The sequence below is a fragment of the Betta splendens genome, chromosome 13 (assembly GCF_900634795.4).
Source record: "Betta splendens chromosome 13, fBetSpl5.4, whole genome shotgun sequence".
NCBI classification, from domain to species: domain Eukaryota; kingdom Metazoa; phylum Chordata; class Actinopteri; order Anabantiformes; family Osphronemidae; genus Betta; species Betta splendens.
The window spans coordinates 13932800-13955075 of NC_040893.2; the positions used below are offsets into that span (position 1 = coordinate 13932800).

A 22276-nucleotide genomic window follows, 5' to 3' on the forward strand; every position below is an offset into this window, starting at 1 on the left:
GGTCAAACGGCTGACGGTGCCATGCGAAAAAGAAGGAGGAAAACGTTCATTGCTGCGGCAACAGATGTTCCTTTATTTTGACTCGCCTTCCGTCACACACCATGAAAACATCTCTGCAACATTTTTTAAAAAGTAAAAAAAAAAAAGAAAGAATATTTTCTTATCAACCTGGCAAGCTTGAGTATGAACTACAGAAAGATTGAGAGCTGCTTTGTATTTAGTTTGTGCTGATTGTGAGTGTCAAAGTTTATTTCAGATTCAAAGACATAAAATATAAAAGGAAATAACTGTGTCCTCATCTGAAACTACACAAGCTCGTCTGTTTCTGTCTAGCCTTGAACCCTGCAATATCCAATATACGTTTCACCAAGTTGTGCTCAAACTTGTTACATTTAAAAAAGGTAACAAAAACTAAACTAAACTGAGTCCAGAGCCTCTACAGCGACTGGTCCAGGGTTCGTTTCCCCTCAGACGCATCCTCTGTTATTGCAGGTCTCCAAGTCGGACTCGAGTGGGACAAAATGAAGCGCACACCGGTGCAGACATGCTGATAAATAGTACACGCACTGTACCGTGACTACACAAATATAGAAATCATCCGCTCGTTTAAGGTGAGAAGATGCGAATATACAGAAAGTCCACAAACAAACCACAAGCATTGTCCTTTAGTACGAACCCAGTACGCAACAGTAGGTGCACAAAGTCAGGCCGGTTGCGTCTGTGCTCCTCTTACTCAAACTCAGCGTCTACGGCCGGCGACAGTCTCCTGTGTGAACCATCCACACGCTGAATACAGTACATCTGGATTTTGTGCAAATCAAAAGAGACGTCTATCTTCAATCTTATTACAAACCGAGGGAGTCAGATAGGTTGTCAACATTCAGCTCCACTTGACCGAGCGTTTTTAGGATTCTCTGCACAGCGTGTTACGTGTTACTGCGCCTTAATTTAGGATGGGGAATCACACAACTCTGACGCAAAAGTGTGCGTGTGTGTGTGTCGGTGCTGGAGCGTTGTGGCCTTTTGGGATCGTCAGGAAGCAGAGGATGAACTGTGACCCCTGTGCAGCGAGCTGGTTTGGTAACACACACACACACACACACACACACACACACACACACACACACACACACACACACACGTAATGTACTGTACTGTACTGGATGTTGTATTGATGCTTGTAAACTGGCACTGCTCTACAAAAGTACCGCGTGGCACCAGGAGAAATCCGCGCTCCTTTGTGGCTGCCTGAGGCCGGGCAGCTGCACCGCTATGGCTTCACGGGAGAGGTCTGGCTTAGAGGCGATGGGAGAGACAGGAGCGTGTGTTCCTACTAAGCCTCTAAGGTGATTTGGGCCTTTTTTTTTTTATTTCCAGCCGCCTACAAAGTGTGCTTAAAGTTTCAGGGCACTTTGTTCTGCCCTCGTCTCCCATGTGCCCTCGGTCCAGACCGTCCCCTCCGGAGCCCGCGTGCTGGTCCCGCTCTCATTTCTCCATGAGTGACAGCTGGATGATGCGCTGTAGCTCCTCCTCCTCCTGCCTCCGCCGCAGCTCCGCCTCCTCCTGCTCCCTGGCCGAGATCTCCATGGCGATGCGCAGCTGCTCGTCATAGCTGCAGGTGGTGGGCTGCTTCTTGGACGGGGTGGAGGAGAGGCTGGAGGGGGGGCGGGCCTTGTGCTGGGGGGTCCTGTGATGACAAATGGAGGGGTTAAAGCAGCTTGCTTCTTTTTTCTAGACATATTCCTGATAAATTAAGCTAAGATGAAGCTTTATTGATCCCTCAAGGGGGAACTATATACTATATCACTATATACAAACACAGATTACATTAATTGAGGCATGTTTAGTAGGTTAAGGTTACAGTACTTTTACCATTTGGATTAGATTATTATAGTAATGGGACATAAATCTTGTACTAGTTGGTGTAAAGAGTTGCATGAGGAAAAAAGTGTAACTTGTAATTGTGATCATTGAGTGAGGACAAAAGGAGCACGTCTTCCTGTGTGTGCCTCCATCAGCCTGTTTATCTGTTTGTCTGGAGCTCTATGAAGCAGGCTGCAGGTGGGCTCTTCTGATTGGTTGACAACTGCAGGTTTCCTGGGAGCTGATTGGTTGCTAATAACGTTTTAACAGTTACCAGTCTGCCTGGCTCTGTGGTCTACTTCATCTATGGTGTAAATAACGTCTAGTTACTGTTCATGAAGCCCTTTGTCTTGTTTTGACAAATGTTCAAAGTTAGTAAGTTTGCTTTTGTTGTTTCTGTTTTTAAATATTTCTAAATCTATTTTGCTGGGAAAAGGAGAGTCTCATTTGACATTTCTGTGTCAGGAAGGAAAATAAAATCAAACACATAATCTAAGAACTTGCGGTTTAGTAGCGCTACAGATACAGACTGATATAATTCTACAATGCAAACCCAATAAAAGTGACGCCATTAAAGTAGTTAACGACACAAAACAAATGTAATGCTGATTGTTTTCCACAAAACTCAATATAAATAAATTGTACCCTATATAATAAAAAGCTTTACCCCGTGAAATGAATTTTACTTTTAACGGGCTGCACTGTGTTTCCTGCATCTTGAGATTAGGTTAAAGTAAACGCTGCAGCAGCAAGACTGGTCTGTTTAAAAGCAACTACTGATCTGCAAATAGGGTCAGTAGGAGGCTCTACAGACAACTGGCTAAAGTCAACAGTAGGAAACACACACACACACACACACACACACACTGGCTGAATAGGAGGACAGAATAGAAAGACAGGATGTGAGTCAGGGATGGAAGGAAAGATTGACAGGATGGAAAAACACAATAGGAAGGGGAAGACAGTGGAATAACTAAACGACACAACTCGGAGGAAGTCGGAGACAATAAGGGTTTGACAGTCATGGAGATTTATATAATTTCTTTGGGAGATTTCACCTCTTTTGAAGAAAAATCCACTTTACACTTTAATCCAACTTTATCTGCGGAGCAGTGGTACAGTCAGATGTGAGTATACAGCAAATCTCAGAGGCGGCTGGATGAGAAAGTGAACGCGACAGAGGACGACAGGTGAGGAGAAAGGACAGACCTCTCCAGGCGACTGGGGTCACAGGGCTGCGGGTGCGTCCCGGGCTTGCTGTTGGTCAGAGCCTCCCAGATGGTCACCTTGACACAAAGGAGATGAGGAAGTCAGAGCGCGAGGACGGGGAGCGGCCACAGACAGACAGGAAAGGGGGCAGGAGGACGCATCGCGTCCCGCGGGGACGGATTAAGGCTGTGAATCACGCGTGCCGGAGGCGGCGCCGGGCTGCGATGCAGGTCCAGCCTGGACGCTGGGCACCTGTCAAAGCGCTCTGCTGGTCCCGCTCCCAACGCTGAGCCGTAATTAAAAGTGTCATCACCTTCCTCATCACAGCCTAAAGCAGCGGCGCCCGCTGCAGCCGAGGCTTTTACAGAGCGCGGCACCAATCTGCAGCTGCAACCTTGGCCCCGTCTCCTCCACATTCTCCCCGTGCACGCTCACAAACCACCCAGGATGTTCTCGGTGCCGGGACTATTTATACCTTTCTCTCCGTACCTCTGGAAGGAGGCCAAGGACCATCAGAACCAGCCTCTCTGGGATTCTGATCCGGCACCAGCAGTATCCTGAGGCGCTGTTGGATGTAATGGGGCTGACCTCCACATATCACAGGCCATTTATTATACTATTGATTTTACTTCAGTGTTGATTGTTGTAATTTTCAAAGTTTGTTCCCTGTGTCAGCGTGTCTATTAGTCTGGTGACGAGATGGGGTGAACACCGTGCACCTCAGGGGATATGACATCATGACGTTTTGAACCATAAATGGACAAAGCTTAAAATCTTAGTATTTGTGGACACATGGATGACATGTGTAGCATAAAAAAAAGCAATGTTAGCATTTAGACTAGAGCTTTTCAAATATGCATTTGAATTCCACCTGCTTAACCTTAAACCTGTTCTACAGTTATGGGCCAATTATTCAAAAATGACAGGAAGCTGGACTGACCTACACTCCGTAGTGTCCCTGAACGCCTCACGCGCCACGCAGCTCAAGGCCATGCACAAAGAAAGTAGTTTGAGCTTAGACGGGTCAAAGCTGAGTCAAAGCTGGACTCACTACAGTGCGTGTCAGACGTGTCCCACCTGATCGTACTCGGAGCCGGCCTCCAGCAGACTCTGCTGTATGGCGAACTGCAGCAGGTCCTCCTCCTCCTCCCTCATGGCGTCGCGCTGCTTGCCTCCCAGCATTGTGTATCCAGGTGGGGGCTCGAACACACAATGGGGAATTTCTCCGGCTCGGCACGACACTGCGGCGCACAAAGAGGAGGCAAAGGGCAAGAGATGGGAAGCGCTGTCGTCTAACAATAAGAGGAGGCTTCACCAAAGGAGACGCATGGAGCAGAAGATAACGAGTCTCTGGGTGAAGATGAGGAATCCAGAGTAAAGGAAGAAGTGTCCCCTCCGACGCACAGCACAAACTATATGAGCTCGCACACACACTGCTGTGGTGCAGTCAGTTCTTGAGCTGAAGTAGAGCCACAAATGCTAGCGCTGATTTATTAAACTGTTTGGCAACAAAGAATAAAGTTTTACAGCCAGAACTCATCATCAGCTTAACCGTCTGGCGGTGCTCACTTTTACTACGCTTCCAAAGTGTCCACGGCCAAAAACGGCCACAAACAGACTGGGCTCTAATTTCTTTTGGATTTCTTTCTTTCTTCTACTGCAGAAATATGTATAAATATGTTAACTAGCATCAGTTCTTGTATTAAGTAATAATACAACGTTATAAACAGGCCAAAGGGCAGATCTCATGCTGCTGATATGGAGAAACTGGGGGCGAAACCAGCACATACTGTACTGGTTTGTATCTGTAAGTATCTGAGATTGTGTGTGTGTGTGTGTGTGTGTGTGTGTGTGTGTGTGTGTGTGTGTGTGTGTGTGTGTGTGTGTGTGTGTGTGCGTGCTCCTCACTCGTGGAGCTGGAGCTGGAGCTGGAGACGCTGGAGGAATCGCTGCCTGGGGACGGCGTGTCCGTCCTGGGAGGGTCCCTCTGCACGTCCGCCTCCACCCCCCCGTCGCCGCGGCCCCCCGTCGCGTCCTCGCAGCCGTTCAGGTTGCTGAAGGTGATCCTGGCGTTGAGGATGTGGTACAGAGGGATTTCTGAGTAGGAGGGAAGAAAAGTCACCCGTGTGCGTCTCATCACCTTTGCTGTTTGACCTCCCCCCTCTCCGTCCGTCCAGCTCCCCCCACCGGCGCTCACCGATTTTGACAGGGAAGCCGGGAGGCAGGCGCAGCGTGATGAAGTCGCGCAGCTTGGCGAACAGGGCGTTGGAGATGGCCATGAGGTCGATGATAGGCACCACCTGCTCTGCCAGAGACAGAGGATGGGACTCGCACAGCCACAGCTTGGCTTTGAACCTGCAGAAGACACACACGTGATGCTAACACACACACGTGATGCTAACACACACACACGATGCTAATACACAGATGTGATGCTAACACACACACGAGACGCTAACACACACATGATGCTAACACACACATGATGCTAACACACACACACGTGATGCTGATACACAAGTGATGCTGATACACAGATGTGTTGCTAACACACACACACGTGATGCTAATACACAGATGTGATGCTAACACATAATCATCGTTCTGATTTAATCCTCCTCATCCTCATTCAGGTGAGTCTCTGTGGGGTTTCAGGTGAGTCTCTGGGGTTTCAGGTGAGTCTCTGTGGGTTGGGGCCCACCGATGCTCATATTTCACGCCGTAACGAGAAGAGGCCTCGCACACTTCATCCTCATAATGCGCCGTCACTTTTTATTAAGTGCTGCAGAACAGCGCAACTGGCTAATGGGATGATGAAGAGTTGGACTAAGGCAGGTGATTAGTTTTATGGCTGATCAATGGGATTCACTCTGACTGTGACTAATGGGCAGCAACAGAAAACCACATTCGAACCCGTAGCTGTAATTTGATGCTCCTCCACCGCTCGTCTGTGACTCCATATTTTTACACATTGTTCAGAGCCGATAGACCGGCTCCACCCACGCTCTGTGACTGTGTGTGAGTGTCGCTCTCCCGCCGTCACGTGTCTGTCTTTCACCTCGGGCTGGTGCCGGTCAACCGTCAAGCTTGGCTGCGTGTTTGTGTGTGTGTGTGTGTGTGTGTGTGTGTGTGTGTGTGTGTGTGTGTGTATATGTGCGTGTATGTGTGTATGTGTGTGTGTGTGTATATCTGAGTGTGTGTGTGTGCATCTGTGCGTGTGTATATCTGTGTGTGTGTGTGTGTGTATATCTGTGTGTGCGTGCGTCCGTGCGTGTCCATATGTGCGTGTGTGTGTATATCTGTGTGTGTGTGTGTATATCTGTGTGTGCGTGCGTCCGTGCGTGTCCATATGTGCGTGTGTGTGCGCCTGTTTATGCTCCGTCCATCCGTTTGTCAGCTGTGACTCTGCAGGGCGACCCTGCGCTACGCTCGGGCGCCGCCCGCTCCGCTGTCACCTCTGGGTCTTGGTGGTGAGCTGGCACGGGTGACCGATGTCCCTCTGCGTCGGCGACGAGCTGGGGTTGAAGTATTCCTCTGCAGTCAGAGCGGCAGGGTTGGTCACAGCGGGACTCGACATCTGAGTCACCAGCGCCTGCAGAGGTCAGTTAATGAATAGGACACAATCAAAACAGTCCTGCAAACAGCATCATTGAAGACAGAAAAGCTTCCACTCATCCTTGATAAAGTCTGTGACTCAAACGTTGCTCTGTGAAAAAATTCACATTCTCTCTTTGTCGACTCTCATTCTAGGCTTTGCTCTTGCATTTTCGGCAGCCCAGTAAAAGCAGATGCTTTATCCCCAACATAGATACAAATGAAATTCCATACGTTTTAACCATCGCTTAAGACGAATGTCGCTCGTCACCTGCCGAGTGTGACTTTCACAAACGTGTCAGACGTGGCTCGTGACGGAGCAGAGAATTCTGTGTGCGCTGTCGCATTTTGGTTTTCGCTCGGTCAATAGCCGCAATCGATGCTCCTTTAAAATCTAGAGTTCTGGCTCCACAGAACAGATTTAGAGCTGCGCAAAATGTCTGCAGAACAAACACCCGGGCTGAACAAAGCGTCTGCTGAGCAAAAAGATTTAAAAAAAAACAAAAAAAAACCAGAAAGGGTGGAGGAGAAGACGGAGCAGGAGAGAAAAGGCCCAGAGAGATGAAAGGAGCAGAGGTGACAGCGAAGGGAAAAGGTCGAAGAAGAGAAGCGTGAGTCACAGATTCACTCCAGCACAAAGAGCAGAAACACAGGCGAGGCCTCTGTTGACACGATGGACTCATACACTCGCTGTCCGTCGAAAGACAGGAAGTGATGGCAGGGATGAGGATGAGGACGAACACTGAGGAGGATTCACACACACACAAACAGTAATCATTCAAATGTCCGTCTGGGATGATGAATGTGAATGAAGTAGTAGTAGTGAATGAAACTGGGCTTCTTGTGACGCTTTGGACTCACTCCGTTGTTTGGCCCCATGTGTTGCTCAGCGATGCCCAGGAAGTTCTGCAGCGGGGTCTTCCCACCTGAACAGACACAGAGCAGTGAGGTGTTAGACTCACTCACTCACTCGCTCGCTCGCTCACTCGCTCGCTCGCTCGCTCACTCACTCACAGCAGCAGCTAATCAGTGGTCAAGCTGTGCATTTGTGTGACCTCGGACTTTCATTCACCTCCTGTTTGTTTGTTAGTTGAACAAAAACTCCACCTATTCAACTTAAATGGGATGAGGTGGGAAATGTTGACAAATTCCCATCAATCACAGTCAAGCGCTGTGTTTTTGTGAAGAGCGGCGGCTGTTTCTCGCTCACACATGAGAGAAGCTGGACGGTTCATCCACTCTCATCTCCCTTTGACCTCTGCTCAGCGGATCCGCCCACGGAGGCCGCTGCACGTCCAGGACAGCGTGCGCAGCATTTACAAAGCGATGACGCCACGCGAGCAAAGCGGGTGAATGACTCATTCAGGACTCGCTAACGCTTCCACGAACTCCTCCCTGCTTCTTATTAGCGCTCGGCTGCGGATGAGGCGCTCGCAGGTACAGTGCGCGTGACGGGTGATGATGCGCGCTGACAGTGACGGTCCCGATGATCCGACCCAGAAAACGGAGCGGAGCGGCGGCGTGAACGTGACGGGCCGTCAGCCGGAGCGTCGGGGCGGCGCCGAGCTCAGGTGAGGGGCATCACTCATCAGCGGCTCTCATCCGCAGCCTCGCGGCGGCCGCAGAGGCGATGATGGAGAAAAGCACGCGCTGCGGCGGCGTGATCGCACGTCAGCGTCTAACGGCTCGTATCCAACGCTGTGACGAGCAGCTGTCGCAGCGCAGCCGCTCACCTTTGGTCTTGTTCTTGTTCTGATCCGACAGATGGTCGGTTCTGGTCCTAGTGATCAGCTCCACGTTAGATGCCGCGTACACCTTGAAAGGAAGACATTGGACTTGATTTGTTGACTCAACAACGATAAAACACAAACCAGTGACGCAGAGAACGGACGTCATCAAACAGTGGTACATGTATTTGTAAAGTAGCTCCAGAAATTAACCCGTACCTGTTCATAAAAGTAGAATTTTATTGCCTTAAAATGGTTTTAAAATAACTTTGGGTTATTGGATTCATCCCGGAAATGAACCCATTGGGATAAATGGACTGAGCAGCCCTCAGACTGAGCCGGGTTTCCTACCTTGGCTTCATACCCATTCACAGTCTCCGTCCTCTCGCTCCTCCAGCCCAGGATGCCCGTCTTGTTCCTGCATCGCAGATCAAACAAATCACCGCTGGTCACGTGCAGTTTAAGTCATGGCTGATGCAGAATATTTGCATCTGCATATTTTTTTTAATGCACAGCAGTAAAACACTGCAGTTATCGTCCTTGTTTGTCGTCAGTTCAATAGTTCAGCGTGCAATTAGGACGTCTGCCCAGGAGTTAGTCGGGCTCCACTCCATCACCGCTGGACTGTGACTGCGTTTTCTCCCGTTAGCGCTTTGGTCACAGAGCTGGTGCAGAGCGGCCGTTTCCTGCGTACTGGATCAGGTACATATGGATCATGGATGTGAAGCATCAATGAATGGTGACGTACAGGCGCCGGAGCTGACACTGAGACGCACGTCTATTAGCCGCTGACAAACTTCCTGTTTGTGTTTCCTGTTCTCCTCTGTCTGCGCTTCTCTCAATCTTCTGGAGGGTTCTCTGTTAACATTCACTTCCTGCCTCCTTCCATGATGCATCCATCCATCACTGGGCTTCTCTGGAGTCTATTTTTCTCCCTTTTCCCCTTCACCCTCCAAAACAATTGACTACTCTTGCTTGGGCTTATTGTGTATATATATATATATATATATATATATATATATATATATATATATATATATATATATATATATATATATATATATATATATATATGTCCTGTGCCGCATTCATCATGCGTTTTTTTTTTTGATCTTCACAGCATCTTTCTTGGCATGTGCCAACAAAGAAAAAAAAAACAAAAAAAACACACACACACACACACACACACACACACACACACACACACACACACACACACACACACACACACACACACACACTCCTCTGCTCGCTGTCTCCTTATGGGCTCCTGAGCCGTGAAACTGCGTCGTTACCCTAACGAGGAGCTCCTGAAGCGCCAGCACACGAGCCGCCTGCTCATCCAGCTCTACCTTTACCGCCCTCTTCCATTTAACCCGCGATCGGCCGCTTCGTTTCCACGTTCACGGATGCAGATGTTAAGCTCATCTGATGTGACCTGAAGGTAATTTGCTCCTCACTGTTTGGGCACTTCAGCCTTTTGAGTTCATGCATAAAAGATAACGAACAGAGCCGCTGCATTAAACTGTGACCGAAGCTGCTGCGAGGAAACTGAATATAAATGGAAAGGTGGTTTTGAAACATATATATAATATATAATAATGATAATAAAAAGTGAAATACTACATATAAACTTCTTTGAAGACACAGCTCAGTAGCTGCCAATAATATAAATACACTACTTCCACTGGTTCCTAAATGAACCAATGCTCCACGTGGGCTTTGTTGATTCTGCACTCTCTGCGTCTGTTGTAGTCCATTTTGTGAAACCGGCCTGAACTCGAGCCACTCAGCCGTGGGTTGTAGTGTAGGAGAGGACGACACAAAGCGAGAGCGACAGAGAATCTACAGCAACAACAAAAGAGCTTTTTCTTTTCTTTTTTCCCCGTCTGAGGAACAGAGCCAGCGTTCGCACCACAACACGTTGCACTGAGGCCCGTGTTGGTGGTGAAAATGATATCGCTGCTTGTTATATAGAAATTCATTCTCCGATTGCTAAACAAAAGAATAAAATGGTGGTAGAAGTGGTTTGTTTGTTTGGCTCTCACATTCCAGTGCTGTTTTCAGCATTTTCATGTTTAATACAGAGACCCTTTCTTTGTTTCACGCTTCCTGCATCTTGCAAATAAAAGTACAGTGTGTCTTCCTGACTTTAGCGCCGCCGCAGCGTCTGACCTCTCGAAGGCGATGTTGCGCGTGTCCAGCTGCGTGGTCACCACCGGCGCCGACAGCCTGGCTGCCACCTGCTCGTCGCTGGGCTGCGTCGCCCCCAGAAGGCCCAGCCCGGCGACAGCGCCGCTGCCGCAGGCGCCGCCCTTGGCCCGGCCCGGCGACAGCGCCGCCAGGGACGACACGCACAGGGTCTCGCAGAATACCAGCTGCCGGTCGTGGTCGACCTCCATCACCTCCGCGCTGGAGTCTAGGAGGCAAGGAGGCAAGGAGACAAGGAGACAAGTGAGCTGGGAGCGGTACTGCAGCCCACGAAATGAACCCGGAGGAAAGAAAGGCAGAGTGAAGGGACAGAACAGGTCCAAGGAAAGGTCAGAGCAGTGGGAATAACTTAAAGTGAAGCTTGGTAGAAAAATGAGAGAAACTGGGTGAAATAATGGAAGAGGATGAGTCAGAGAGGAGCAATCGGGCTATTCACAGGAAGGCAAGCACAAGAAACAAGTTGTGAGAGATGCGACTCAAGCGCGTCCTTGCAAGTCATTGGCCTCAGCTCAAGTGTATTTTTCTAAATTGGTTTGTTCACATTCACAGAAAATGTGACCTTCGTAAATAGCAGTGAGTTTTCAGTGCGTGTTGGGTTCTGCGTTGTTTGAAAAGACATGCTCACAAACGCACACGCGGCGAGGAGCTTGACCTCTGACCTTGTCCCCTGAATATGAAGCTGCGGTTGCCCCGCTGCCAGGTCATCTGCTCGAAGCCCATCAGGGTGGTGTCAACGCGCAGGCACTGGCCACTCTTCCAGACTCTGTAGGTGTCGCTGGGGCAGATACGCGACACCAGGGGCACTGAGGAAACACAAACGCTGATTCAAACTGAAGGACATGATTTTACGTTTGATCCATTTTAGGAGTTCTTTGCATATACTGTACTCCAACAACAGAAAAGACACATTTTGAGACTTCAGTATCAAATAATGAACACACGGTGGATTTTAAGGCACTTTAGATGAAACAAACGAGTTATGAAGACAGATAAAGATTTTCTTTGGCAGGAAGTGTGTGTGCATCAGTGTCCAGTGCAACAGGAAGGAACCGGCCCACTAAGCCATGATAAGATGAGATGATAATACAATTAGATTTGGCTGATTGGTACGCGAGTGTTTTTCTGGCTGGAATGACACAAACGCTGGACTCACCCCAGCTGGTAAACTCCCACTTCATCTCCACATAGAAGTCCTGAGCCTGAGGAGAAGGAAGACACAGGGGTGGATAAAGAGGAAGCCAGGGAGACAGACTTTGATGTACAGTATAAACGGATGAACAGACTGAGAGCAGGTGGAAAGAGGAGAGTGAACACATGCATCATTGTCGTTGTGCCAAAGAGGAGTCGTATAGAGAAATGTGCGTTGTTGGGCACAAGGTCAGTAGTAGCGATGGATGGAGGTGGGCACGATGTGGTGAGAGCAACTCTAGATGGAAAAACATGATGTTTGCAGTGCAAGGACTCATTTAGGGTGTGTGTGTGTGTGTGTGTGCGTGCGTGCGTGCGTGTGTGTATGCACCAGATAGAGCACACACACTCAGACTAAGACAGGCTGTGTGAAGGCAGCTCCCTCCATCTTTGCTCTGTGCTGCACCAGCTTTAATGGGATTTGCTGCACCTAGAAACTTTTTTATGTCCAGATTAAAACCTAAACTTTGATGTTTTGTGTTAAAGTGATGCCGTGCGTCGACAAATGGCTTTCCTAATGTTTCAGCATGGAGATAGTTTAAAAAAAAAAAAAAAAAAAGAGTGCGAGTGCTTTGCATGGAGACGCGTCATGTGGGCGCATTTCCCTAGTTACACAGTAAACAAAGCTATAAATAGCTTCAAATGAAACAAAAAATGCAAAAATGTAAATATTCAAGATGAATTTACATTTCAAATGAGTGCAAATGGGTTCTGCTCGTAACCACTCTTGATCTGCCTTCTATCTAGTGTTATTTCCTCTGTGAAACTTTGTGCGTGCGTGCGTGCGTGATGGCGGGATTATTTTGGTTCCTGTGAAATCCCACTTGGCGCAGCCGCTCCAGCAGGACGGGGATGCCCGCCAGTCTCCTGGCAGTCCTCTGGTAGTCACGGTAACGAAGCACGAGGCGCACCAGCTCCGGATCCCGGGTGCTCACCGCCTCCTGGAGAACTGAGGGGAGAGAGAGAGGCGGCGTAAAACGGAGCCAATCACTCGGGCCTCATCCAAAATTTATGCACTCGAGCAATTTAAGGGTGCAGCGAGAACTGTCGAAACAGAAGTAGGCCAAAGGAAAAGCTGCTACGAGCAACTGCTGCAGCTTGGACACCATTCATCATACCGCTGCCTCCGACATTAATATTACGAGCTGCTCTATGCTTGAACAATTACAGAAGCAAGCCCTTAGTCTTTCTCTAACAGCAAACGCGTGAGGAAAGTCCAGCACAGATTTATATAGAAATGAGTACATCACCACCAAAAAACGGAGGGTGGGACGTTGGAGCCTAGAAGTGGCGTTCTACCAGCCCACATAATTTCAAGGTTAAACAGTTAATTGATTTCACGCTCCATTAGTCGCCAGAGCCGTCCGCTGCACACGTATTTGCCCAGCGCCAGCAGTGATGTCTGACAGAAGCTAAGGACGGCAAAACTGTGCTTAACTCCTCAGCGCTGATGCAAAATAGAGCCGGAGGGAGAGGTTATTGGGGAACACGGCGGATGCGTAGCGTCTCTCATACATTATAGATTATCATAGTCTTCTTACTGTGGCCATGGGAGCCACAACCCAAACTGGAGCCTTTTCAGGTTGTTTGCACTGTAATTGCTTTTTTTGTTTTTTATGGGAAGCTGCAAATGGGAGACAATGCAAAGTATAATAGAAACTTCTCCTCTGCAAACACAGGAATGTTAAAAGAGAAGTGCATTGGCGTTTCTTTTTACTTGTTAATAATCTAATTGCGTGACATAACAAAGAATACAGGAAGCTGACACTGTTTTTCCCCCTTGTGTCCTGCGGTTTTATTTCAGCACATCACAGGTTCTACTGTACAACGACACCTACTCACCGGTCCACCCGTTGCGGTTCTCCTTGCTCACATCGGCTCCGTGCTGCAGCAGAACCCGGGCACAGTCCAGGTGGCCCAGAGTGACAGCCAGGTGGAGAGGGGTCCGACCGCGAGGGTCCAGAGACTCCAGGTCAGTCTAGACGGAGGCCGCGGGGAGGAGGAGGGAGCGTGAAATTAAAAGCATGCAGTAGGAAGTTGGAGCGAATGACACAAGAGGAGGAAATTGGAGTTAACTGTGGTTCAATGTGGAGTTTTTGCAGCTCGGGCGGAAAGAGGGGGAGGAACGAACGGCCAGCAGAGACCGGAGCGTTAAGACGATGATGGAGAGACGGAGGAAGGGAGCGCGGCAGGTGTTAATTGTTCTGACACCGCTCTGCGTCTGCAAAGCAACACGGGTCAAACGCTGTCTGCGCGTTCAACGAGGCCTCGAGCTGCGGCTCAGAACCGGCGCCGACTGGCTCCAGAGATGACTCCCGTCCGGGCAGGCGGAAGTGGTGTCACAGTCACAACCTGAGGCTCCTTTGAGCCCAAATAGAACGTTTTGTTTCCTCGGCTCAACAAAAAGCATAATTAACGCCCTCTCTGCATTTAGAGTCACGTCAGCGCGTCCTCATTTGCCAGACGAGCGCTAATCTGTCGTCTCAATCACGCCGATGCTCCCATACACTGAACTATACAGAATAATTGCAGGGGGCGCGTTGACGCGCTCTTAGACATTTAAAGGACGTTTGCCAGACAGCGATGGGTATTTTTAGACCGGGGGCTTGATGTCTGTGGTTTACGGCTCATCTTTGAAGCAAACAAATAAAAGAAAAATTGGATTACTGGGCCAGGACGGATGACGCGGCGCATCATACGCTCTAATTTTAGGCCCGGCATCGAGCACATCAGGAAAGGGTTCTGTTTTTAGAAACGCCCAAAAAAAACATCCGGGCGCATTTATTTTGAGATCAGAGTTTTAAGATCAGATGTTTGCAAAGCCAGTCAAAGCGAAGACCATTTCTGTCTCTAGACAAACAAAGGCAGAAAATGACTGGCGTCGAGACCTCGTGTTTTATTTGACTGAATCAAACACTCACTGTTTGTATCCCCCTTTCCACATCATTGTGCGTTTCCCCCTCTGCAGTGTGCAACTTCCACCGCACTGATCCCAGATCTGCCATCCAATTACGCGGCGCTGCTGACAGGCCACTGTTATCCAGGGCGTGGGTGGGTCCAAGGTCAGTTCTGTCAGTTTGTCGCGGGCTTGAATTCTAATTAAGGACTGTTCCTGGAGATCCAGGTGAAGCATGTCTTACAATCAGCACTTTAATAAAGACCCTGTAGTCAACTCTGAGCATAGCACTGCTGGGAGTTGGTGGTTTATAGTGTGAATGTGTCTGGTGCGTCAATACTATATGTTATACATGCAGGAGAAAACAGCTTGAGAGTCCTCATTGATCCCTATCAGGATTTATGTTAAACCCGAGCAGTAACGAGGGAGGAAATGTATCAGTGATTCTTTTAGACTGAGAACAGGCCAAATAAAGTGTAACTCAATATATGGAACTCGCTCTGAATGTTAACCAAGTACAACAGGCCTTGTAAAAAGGACTGGTCCCATCGTGGCCACAGACAAAGTCTCAGTCGTCTCATGATCAATCGCTTGCTGCAGCGTTCTGCTGCCATTTGCAAAGCAAATGAGTAAAAGCGTACGGGACGAGGAGGAGTGTGTAAATGCAAATGCCACAGTTACATTAAAGCACAGCTCTGGTGTGGAAATGCTCTGCGTCCCGACGTGTGCGACTGCAGGAGCGGATGGAGAGAAGGAGGAAAGATGGCTGTGATGAATATGTGAGGGAGGAGGACAGGAGGAGGAGAGCTGGAGGACACAACAACAGGAGGGAGGCCCCGAGGAGCCGAGGCCCCGGGGACCGGAGGGAGCGGGTGTCATAACGACACCAGGGAGGAAAACGCCTTTGTTTGTGTGCGCTCGACAACCAACAGAGTCCAGGTGTGCGCATGCAAATGCAGCCGCTCCAAGTCTCAGAGGGCACGAAGTCACCGCACGGCCCCGAGGCCCGTCCTACTTGAACATTACGAGCGTGTTAACGTTAAAAACATTTCACTGCTATACTTAGAATAGATAAATGGAGGTATGAAGCCCATGCTCGGCTCTGTAATGTCTTTTTATGGCACTTGTGTCGTGGCAGCTGCACTTTTATCCACTGCACCTCCTTCAGCCGCTCGTGATGCTGGTGATTATCAGTTTAAGCCACAGCTGGACTCACTTCCAATTACCGGGAATAGAAGAGCTGAGGTTGAACAGCTGTAATCCAGCGTAGGGACGCACGGGGGGCTGGAGGGGCGGGGCCAGGATCAGCGGGGGGTGGAGACGACGAACGGGCCCCCGCTGTGCAGCTCCTCCAGAGCCGATGACCCGCCGGGATGAAGCCGCGTGCGCGGGGACGTTTTTCCACCTGTCTCATTTTTTCTGCAGCACTTTCCACGGCGCATTACGCGAGACATGCGGTGTTATTCGCCGCCTCCGTCGTGCCAGTTACTACGAGCCAGCCTCAGTAAGCATGACGAATGGGAGCCTGCAACGCGCCTCTGAGGGTTTCACCGTTGTTTCACCTCTTTCAAAGTCGGAACGCGTTAACCGGGGCTGTCACCGAGCTGTAAACACAGATCTGAGCAAGTTCTCCTTGTCCTTGAGTCGAGCGACGCGCTCAGCTGAACGCATCTACCAATCGGGTGAATCAGCCTGCAGCCGGGAATCAATGGACGTGATTCAAGGTTCCAGTAGAACGTACTGTTTGTTGCTGCAGTACATTGTGACAGAGCCAGAGATGATTAGACTGAAGGTCTGTGAGGGGGCAAGTCAAGTGTTACCACACCATGCGACACTTCAAGCTTTTATTCTGAAAAACCCAAGTTGACAAAGAATGCGGGGAGGCAGCTGTGTCTGTGCATCTGCATCTGCAGCAGCTCTCGGGGGGAAGCAGAGCATATGCTGCAGCTTTAAACGGAGCAGAGGGGCGACGGAACCTGCTGATTTATTTCGCTAATTGCACGTGATGTATAAGTCAGTACGTGAGGATGACGCCTTTCATGATTCGCCGTGGTCAGTTTGGGCCGATCCGCATGAGACGCAGCTACGCAGGACTGGGTTCCTGCTCCGTCTCTGTCCTCGCTCTACTGTGTTTGACACCTAAGTTATTCTGCGCTGGTTTCGCTCCTTCCCATCACGCCCTCCCTCAGGCTGCATTATTGATAGGCATCTCTCTCTGTGGCATCTGCTCCTTCCCTCACTCGCCCTCCCTTCCTCCGACTCCCCCCTCTCTCCCGCGCTCAGCGTGTGCCTGGCCTGATGTATCTTGGCAGGTACTTAGGACGACATCAATCTTTCATACACACACACACAATATGAGTGACTTCCTCAAAATGTTTGTGTGTGGGGGGTAGAGGGTGGCCATGGATTAAACATACCTGCTCCGCCCAACCTGGCGCCCCTTCTTCTGTCTGTGATTATCCATCCAGAGGAGACTTTGACCAACGTTAGCCTGAAATGTGACAATTACTTTCGAAATCCAAGCCCGAGTCACCGATGGCGGCGTGAGCAGAACAAGCGGTGACGATGACCTCAAAATAAAAAAAAAGGCTCTCGCGTTCAACTTGACACGAGTAGAACGCGTCTCCACTTAGACAGGTGCATTAAAGGGCTGCGGATGACGTGAGTGAGACCAAACGCTGGAAACGCTGACCTACATTCCGGCACTTTGTCTGTTTACGCCGGCACCGCTGAGCTCCACCGCCGCATCGGCTGAGACGCAGCGAGCGCGGCCGGGGTGTCAGCAAGGCAGCGGGAGGGGGCCGGCGCCGGGGAGCGATGGCGGCACCGTCGCAGGTGGAGACAGGAAGTCTTCTGTTCGGGCCGAGGCGGGCGGACGCACGCCACGCGCGCGTATAATCACATAACGCAGCAGCCGCAGCCTCTGGACTGAAGCGTCACAGCTGTCACGTCCCCGCGTGCGTCTGCGCTGGGGCGAGTGTGTGCATCACGAAGCAATCGCAGGTAAAACCCAGCGGTCTGGAAGGAGGCGGCTGTGCCCGGGCTGGACTGGTAATGAAATCAGAAGGTCATTTTCTCCAGGAGATTTCACAATTTCACTGTGCAGAACCTATAAATGAATATCAAGATGTTTCCCAAACATGTTTCTTCGTGTCACTTTAGGTTTTCGGAGGCTCTGACTTCATGCAACAGTAATGCTGCTCAAATAGGTTGAATAAGACTTCTTTCTTGTAGATCGTGATGTCCTGAAGTGTGGAGGACAGTAAAGGACTGTATCCGTCGTACTCTTAATCTTACTCTACTCAATAGAATTATTGAATTGTGCCCATCTAATTATAATTCTGTCCATTTCTCTCTCTTTCTCTGTGAGATAAATCTGACCCCAGCTCAGCCCCTGTGGCTTTACTGTGCTGTAATTAGGACTTGGGTTTTATTACACCTAAGTAGGAGGGCTGGGGATGGGCTTGATGGATGGATTGCTGGAGGTAGAGAGGATTAGGACAACTGCGTGTAGTGGATGGGAGTGATCTGAGAGGCAGCAAGCAGAGAGAAGGGGTGCGGCAGGCAGGTGCGAGCAGATAGCAGATGGGCGCCTCGTAAAGCCACTGAACCAGAAACTCCTAATTCATGGCTCTGTTCGCTGGCGCTGATTTACGTTAGCGCCTCGTCCTCGTATTCTAGTGCACGGAAGAAGGAAAAAGCGGACGCAGAGCAGCGGAGAGAGAAAGCAGAGATGCTGGTGTCATTTCCTGCCTTTGTCTGTAGATAAACCATCCCTCCTTAGATGGTGCTGTTCTGTTTCAATCACGCGGTGCTTGTAGGTCCATGTCTCTCATTATTTTCTCCCCGCATCCTTTTCATCGCTGTGCTCTCTGTTATAACTTTAATACCTTCACTCCCTTGCGTTTCCTATTTTACGTCTGTTCGTCCGTGCGGCTGCCGACCTCTCGGCCTCTATTCAACACATAACGGCTGGTCGTTCCGGCACCATTTAGTCTTTGCATCTTTTCCTTTATCCTCGTCCTGTATCAGCTGCCTGACACGTTTCCAACCGATCCTGCTGCTACTGTGCTCAGTTCACTGACACTCGCATCCAGTCCCGTCCTCCAAAATATGGGACTTCAGGAACCAACTTTCATCATCGTATCAGTCGCCGCATTACTTTGACGGACAGAAGCAAAATTGCAGCCAGGAAGAGAACTGGACGTTTGATTATGCATCTGTAGAATGAAAGGAGCCTCATTTCAGCGAGGATAAGATGAGCATTAAAATATCCAGGGGTAAAATTAACTGTAGAATCAACGCAGGGCGCATCGATCTGATGCCGTTCTTCCAGAGATGAGTGGGAACTGAATTCATTAACACTGCCTTTGTTATCCAGCTCAAAGCCATAGTCGTAAGGCCCAGTCATTCACCACAGTCACAATACGCTGCATTGTAATAACGTATCTCTGCAACAAAGATTAAGAATTCAGTGTCTGCCGTTCTCGTCTGTCATCAGCGTGTCTTCATCATAAAATCACTTCATTATGCCAGACATATGATCCTTCTGTCCCTAATCCAGTTAACTAGAACGTTATCTGAAATAACACACAGAGCCTGGAAATTAAGCGCATACATGAATGGGACTGACTCAACCTGCCTTCTAGTGCAGGATTCAGATCTTCAGGGGGTTCAGCGCTCTACGCATGAGACAAGGCTTCGCACTATTAACAGAAAAGGTGTTCTGACAGAAGATTTCAAACAGCATCACCATCCCATCAGGTACATACAATCAGAACGATGTTTGGTTTTGCCTGGAGGAATCCACAGCTGAACTGACACAGGAACAATTACTGGGAAACAAACTCATCACGCACCTCACTACTATGTATTTCTAGTGGCTCTAATATTGTACCTGCACAATAACACACGTTACGAGCATCTGCCGTCATGGCTCCTGCTTGTTGTCTCTTTCTTAGCTTATCTGGGTATTGTCACAGTAGGTTAGTGGAAAATGTAGGCTAGTGGCTACGGCCATGTTAGAAATAGTCCTTTTTTGAGCATCTAAAACTCAAGTCTAGGTCAGCGCATGTGATACAGTGTCCTGGTTATGCACAGCAGGCCGACCAAATAAGGCCTGGAAAAAGTTGGCAAGAAACTATTGGCCCTGATTTATTAGGAGAGGAAGCTGCAGAAAGATTTACATTATACAGTAGGTCTAAATTTGTTCATTATTCCAGCAGCGTCCTAGCACTAAACATTCCTACACTGAAAGTGTGGAACCATCCAGCACCAGCGATGAGCATCACAGCATCACACGTGGGCCTGTTTCATGTACAGTATGTGGGACAACGCGCTGTGATGCAAACCCACACACTCGAACGCGAGCGAGGCACGGACGAGGCCGAGCAGGAGGAAACGGCGGAAAGCAGAAGTGGAGCTGTCCCGCAGCAGGCGCTGATCTGCCACCAAACAGAAAGCAGAGCCGAGGTTTATGTCTACGAGAGCTGCCATTAAAACATTAAGAAACAACGGCTGCTGTGAAATGCAGCGGGAGTCTTGGCGTTTGGTCTCCCTCGCCCTCCTTCAACAGCCTGAAAGTCATGTTGCTATAAACAGACTGTGGTGCACGCAGGATTGTCAAGGAGCAGGAGATCCAGTGGCACAGATATTACCTTTGAATAGGTTTAAGGTATGTTTCGCAGAGTTTTACCTCCGTGGACAGCAGAGAATGGCCCGTGTTAGTTGCTCTGTGGATCTAGCTCAAGAATGAGGCTTTTAAAGATGTTATAGTACAGAAATAAGAGTCTGTCTGACCTTCTAATAGGAATGTCCTATAAACATCCTAATTTGCTTTATAATAGTTCTTTTGCTATATCTGCTGGGTAGTGAGTGTTAATGAGTTGAGCAAATCAGCTTTGCTATTTTCTTTCCAGTGGCGCTCGTTTTAATGTACAGAAACAGTTATTTTTAACAGTTATTCACTCTCTTTATTCTCCTTGATGACCATAGGGCTGCACATGTGTACATGTAGGTGAGGCGAATCCATGACTGTCCGTAGACCAGTGTGCATACATGCATGTGTGTCTTGAAGCCACTGCATGAAGCGTGCGCTCAAACCTGCACCTGCGTGTCTGAAAAAAGAAGCCTTGACTTCGCGTGGACGCTCACACTCCACCACACACACACACACACACACACACACACACACACACACACACACACACACACACACACACACGCGAGTGCCACTCGCTCCGTGTTATCTGCTTCCACATACTAAGAAGTCGTGGGTGAGAAATAATTCTCTGTGTCTCTGATTATGCAATCATCTTCTCTGGGAAAATAATACACCACTTTGATGATTCCATTACTGTATTTACTGTGTTGGTTGGCAACTGTTCGCCCACATGCCTCAGAATCCGCATTGTCTCACCCACTCACGAATGGTTTAGGTGCTGGTGGGAAGAGAGCCCACAGTTTGGAGTAGGTCTCACAATAATGCTGCTTACACGCAAATATAAAGTGAGTCTTACACACACACACACACACACACACACACACACACACACACACACACACACACACACACACACACACACACACACACACACACACACTCACTCACTGCAACGCCAGCAGGCTCGGCAGTTATAGTCATTTGCAGTTGGGCTTTTTTCCAGGAATAAAGTCTTGACACAACTTCCCATGCATATTAAAATAACTGGCAGGAGGAATCATCAGCCCCGGAGTAAACAACACAGATCGGTACATGTCGATCTGTCAGTAAAAATAGGGAAATAGCCTCAATTCCCGTCTGGGAATGGGGTCTACAAGTGTCTCCCTCCACCCAGATGACAATCAACTGCGCTATTCCTGGTTATTGGTCCGTGTGGGAGCCGGTCCGTGCACGGCATCTGTGCCACACATCGCACACGCGAACTCACACGCCCATTAAATCGCCTACAATAAAGACACAGGCCCGGTGATTGTCGGGGCTGCCGTGCTCCTCACCTGCTCGTTCGCTGCCAGCTCCTTCTCCAGCTGTCGGTGCTTGTTGTGCCACACCAAATAGTGGACAGGGTAACGACTCTTCTCCGGAGTTTTCTTGGCGGAAATCATCCTCGGATCATAGTTTGCCTCGTCTCCCTCCGTCACTGTGTGCTGCGGGGACACTTTGTTGTTAGTTAACGCTATATAACCAAGACTACCATCCTTTTATCGGCGGCGTATAGGCGTATAGGCGCAGCCGCCGTGCGCGTCACAAACAGTGGACGGCTCCTACTCGCTCTCCGCGCAATAAACGTCAAATCCCGGCGAAGGCGCATCTACAATGACAGCCCTCGTTTGACAGTCTCACCGGATCGGGCTACACCTTCATCTGCCCGCTCCTCCACCTCTCGCCTCCCTCTCTCTTTCTCCTCTGCCTACTCCAAGACATCTATCCTCCTCTCCTCCTCCCATCCGGCGGCGACTGGGAAGGATGCGCTGACGAGCTGCAATGAAATGCGCGCACACTCGGCCAATCCACCGTCGCGATAAAGCAAGCCTAATGACAAAGAGCCGCAGAGATCACGCACCGATGCTAGAAATGGAATCGCACCTT

The 22276-nt window shown here is 49.3% G+C and overlaps 1 protein-coding gene across 4 annotated transcripts; it reads right to left on the reverse strand.

Moving 5' to 3' along the window:
* Positions 1 to 49: 49 nt before the first annotated feature.
* On the reverse strand, positions 50 to 22233 carry ankrd13b (ankyrin repeat domain 13B). Of its 4 annotated transcripts, none has more exons than XM_055513962.1 (17): positions 22031 to 22231; positions 21685 to 21834; positions 13635 to 13770; positions 12617 to 12741; positions 11758 to 11803; positions 11264 to 11407; positions 10569 to 10812; positions 8745 to 8811; positions 8400 to 8481; positions 7528 to 7592; positions 7352 to 7408; positions 6528 to 6664; positions 5270 to 5427; positions 4981 to 5169; positions 4150 to 4313; positions 3073 to 3149; positions 50 to 1687 (listed from the first exon to the last, which is right to left on the reverse strand). In XM_055513962.1, the coding sequence occupies exons 2-17, from the start codon at positions 21790 to 21792 to the stop codon at positions 1486 to 1488; spliced, it is 2001 nt and encodes a 666-aa protein (XP_055369937.1). In that variant the 5' UTR covers positions 21793 to 21834; positions 22031 to 22231; the 3' UTR covers positions 50 to 1485. The 4 variants fall into 4 exon arrangements, with proteins under 4 accessions (XP_055369937.1, XP_055369936.1, XP_029028102.1 ...); XM_055513963.1 differs by adding an exon at positions 2922 to 2965 and having other exon boundaries at positions 1660 to 1687; positions 21685 to 22233; XM_055513961.1 differs by having other exon boundaries at positions 21685 to 22231.
* Positions 22234 to 22276: the final 43 nt, after the last annotated feature.

Coding starts and splice junctions, on each gene's coding strand:
- ankrd13b (XM_055513962.1), bottom strand. CDS start 21,792: ATGATTTCCGCCAAGAAAACTCCGGAGAAGAGTCGTTACCCTGTCCAC. Junction 12,742..13,634: donor GAACCGCAACGGGTGGACCG/GTGAGTAGGTGT, acceptor CTCTCCCCTCAG/TTCTCCAGGAGGCGGTGAGC. Junction 7,593..8,399: donor GAACAAGAACAAGACCAAAG/GTGAGCGGCTGC, acceptor GTGTCTGTTCAG/GTGGGAAGACCCCGCTGCAG.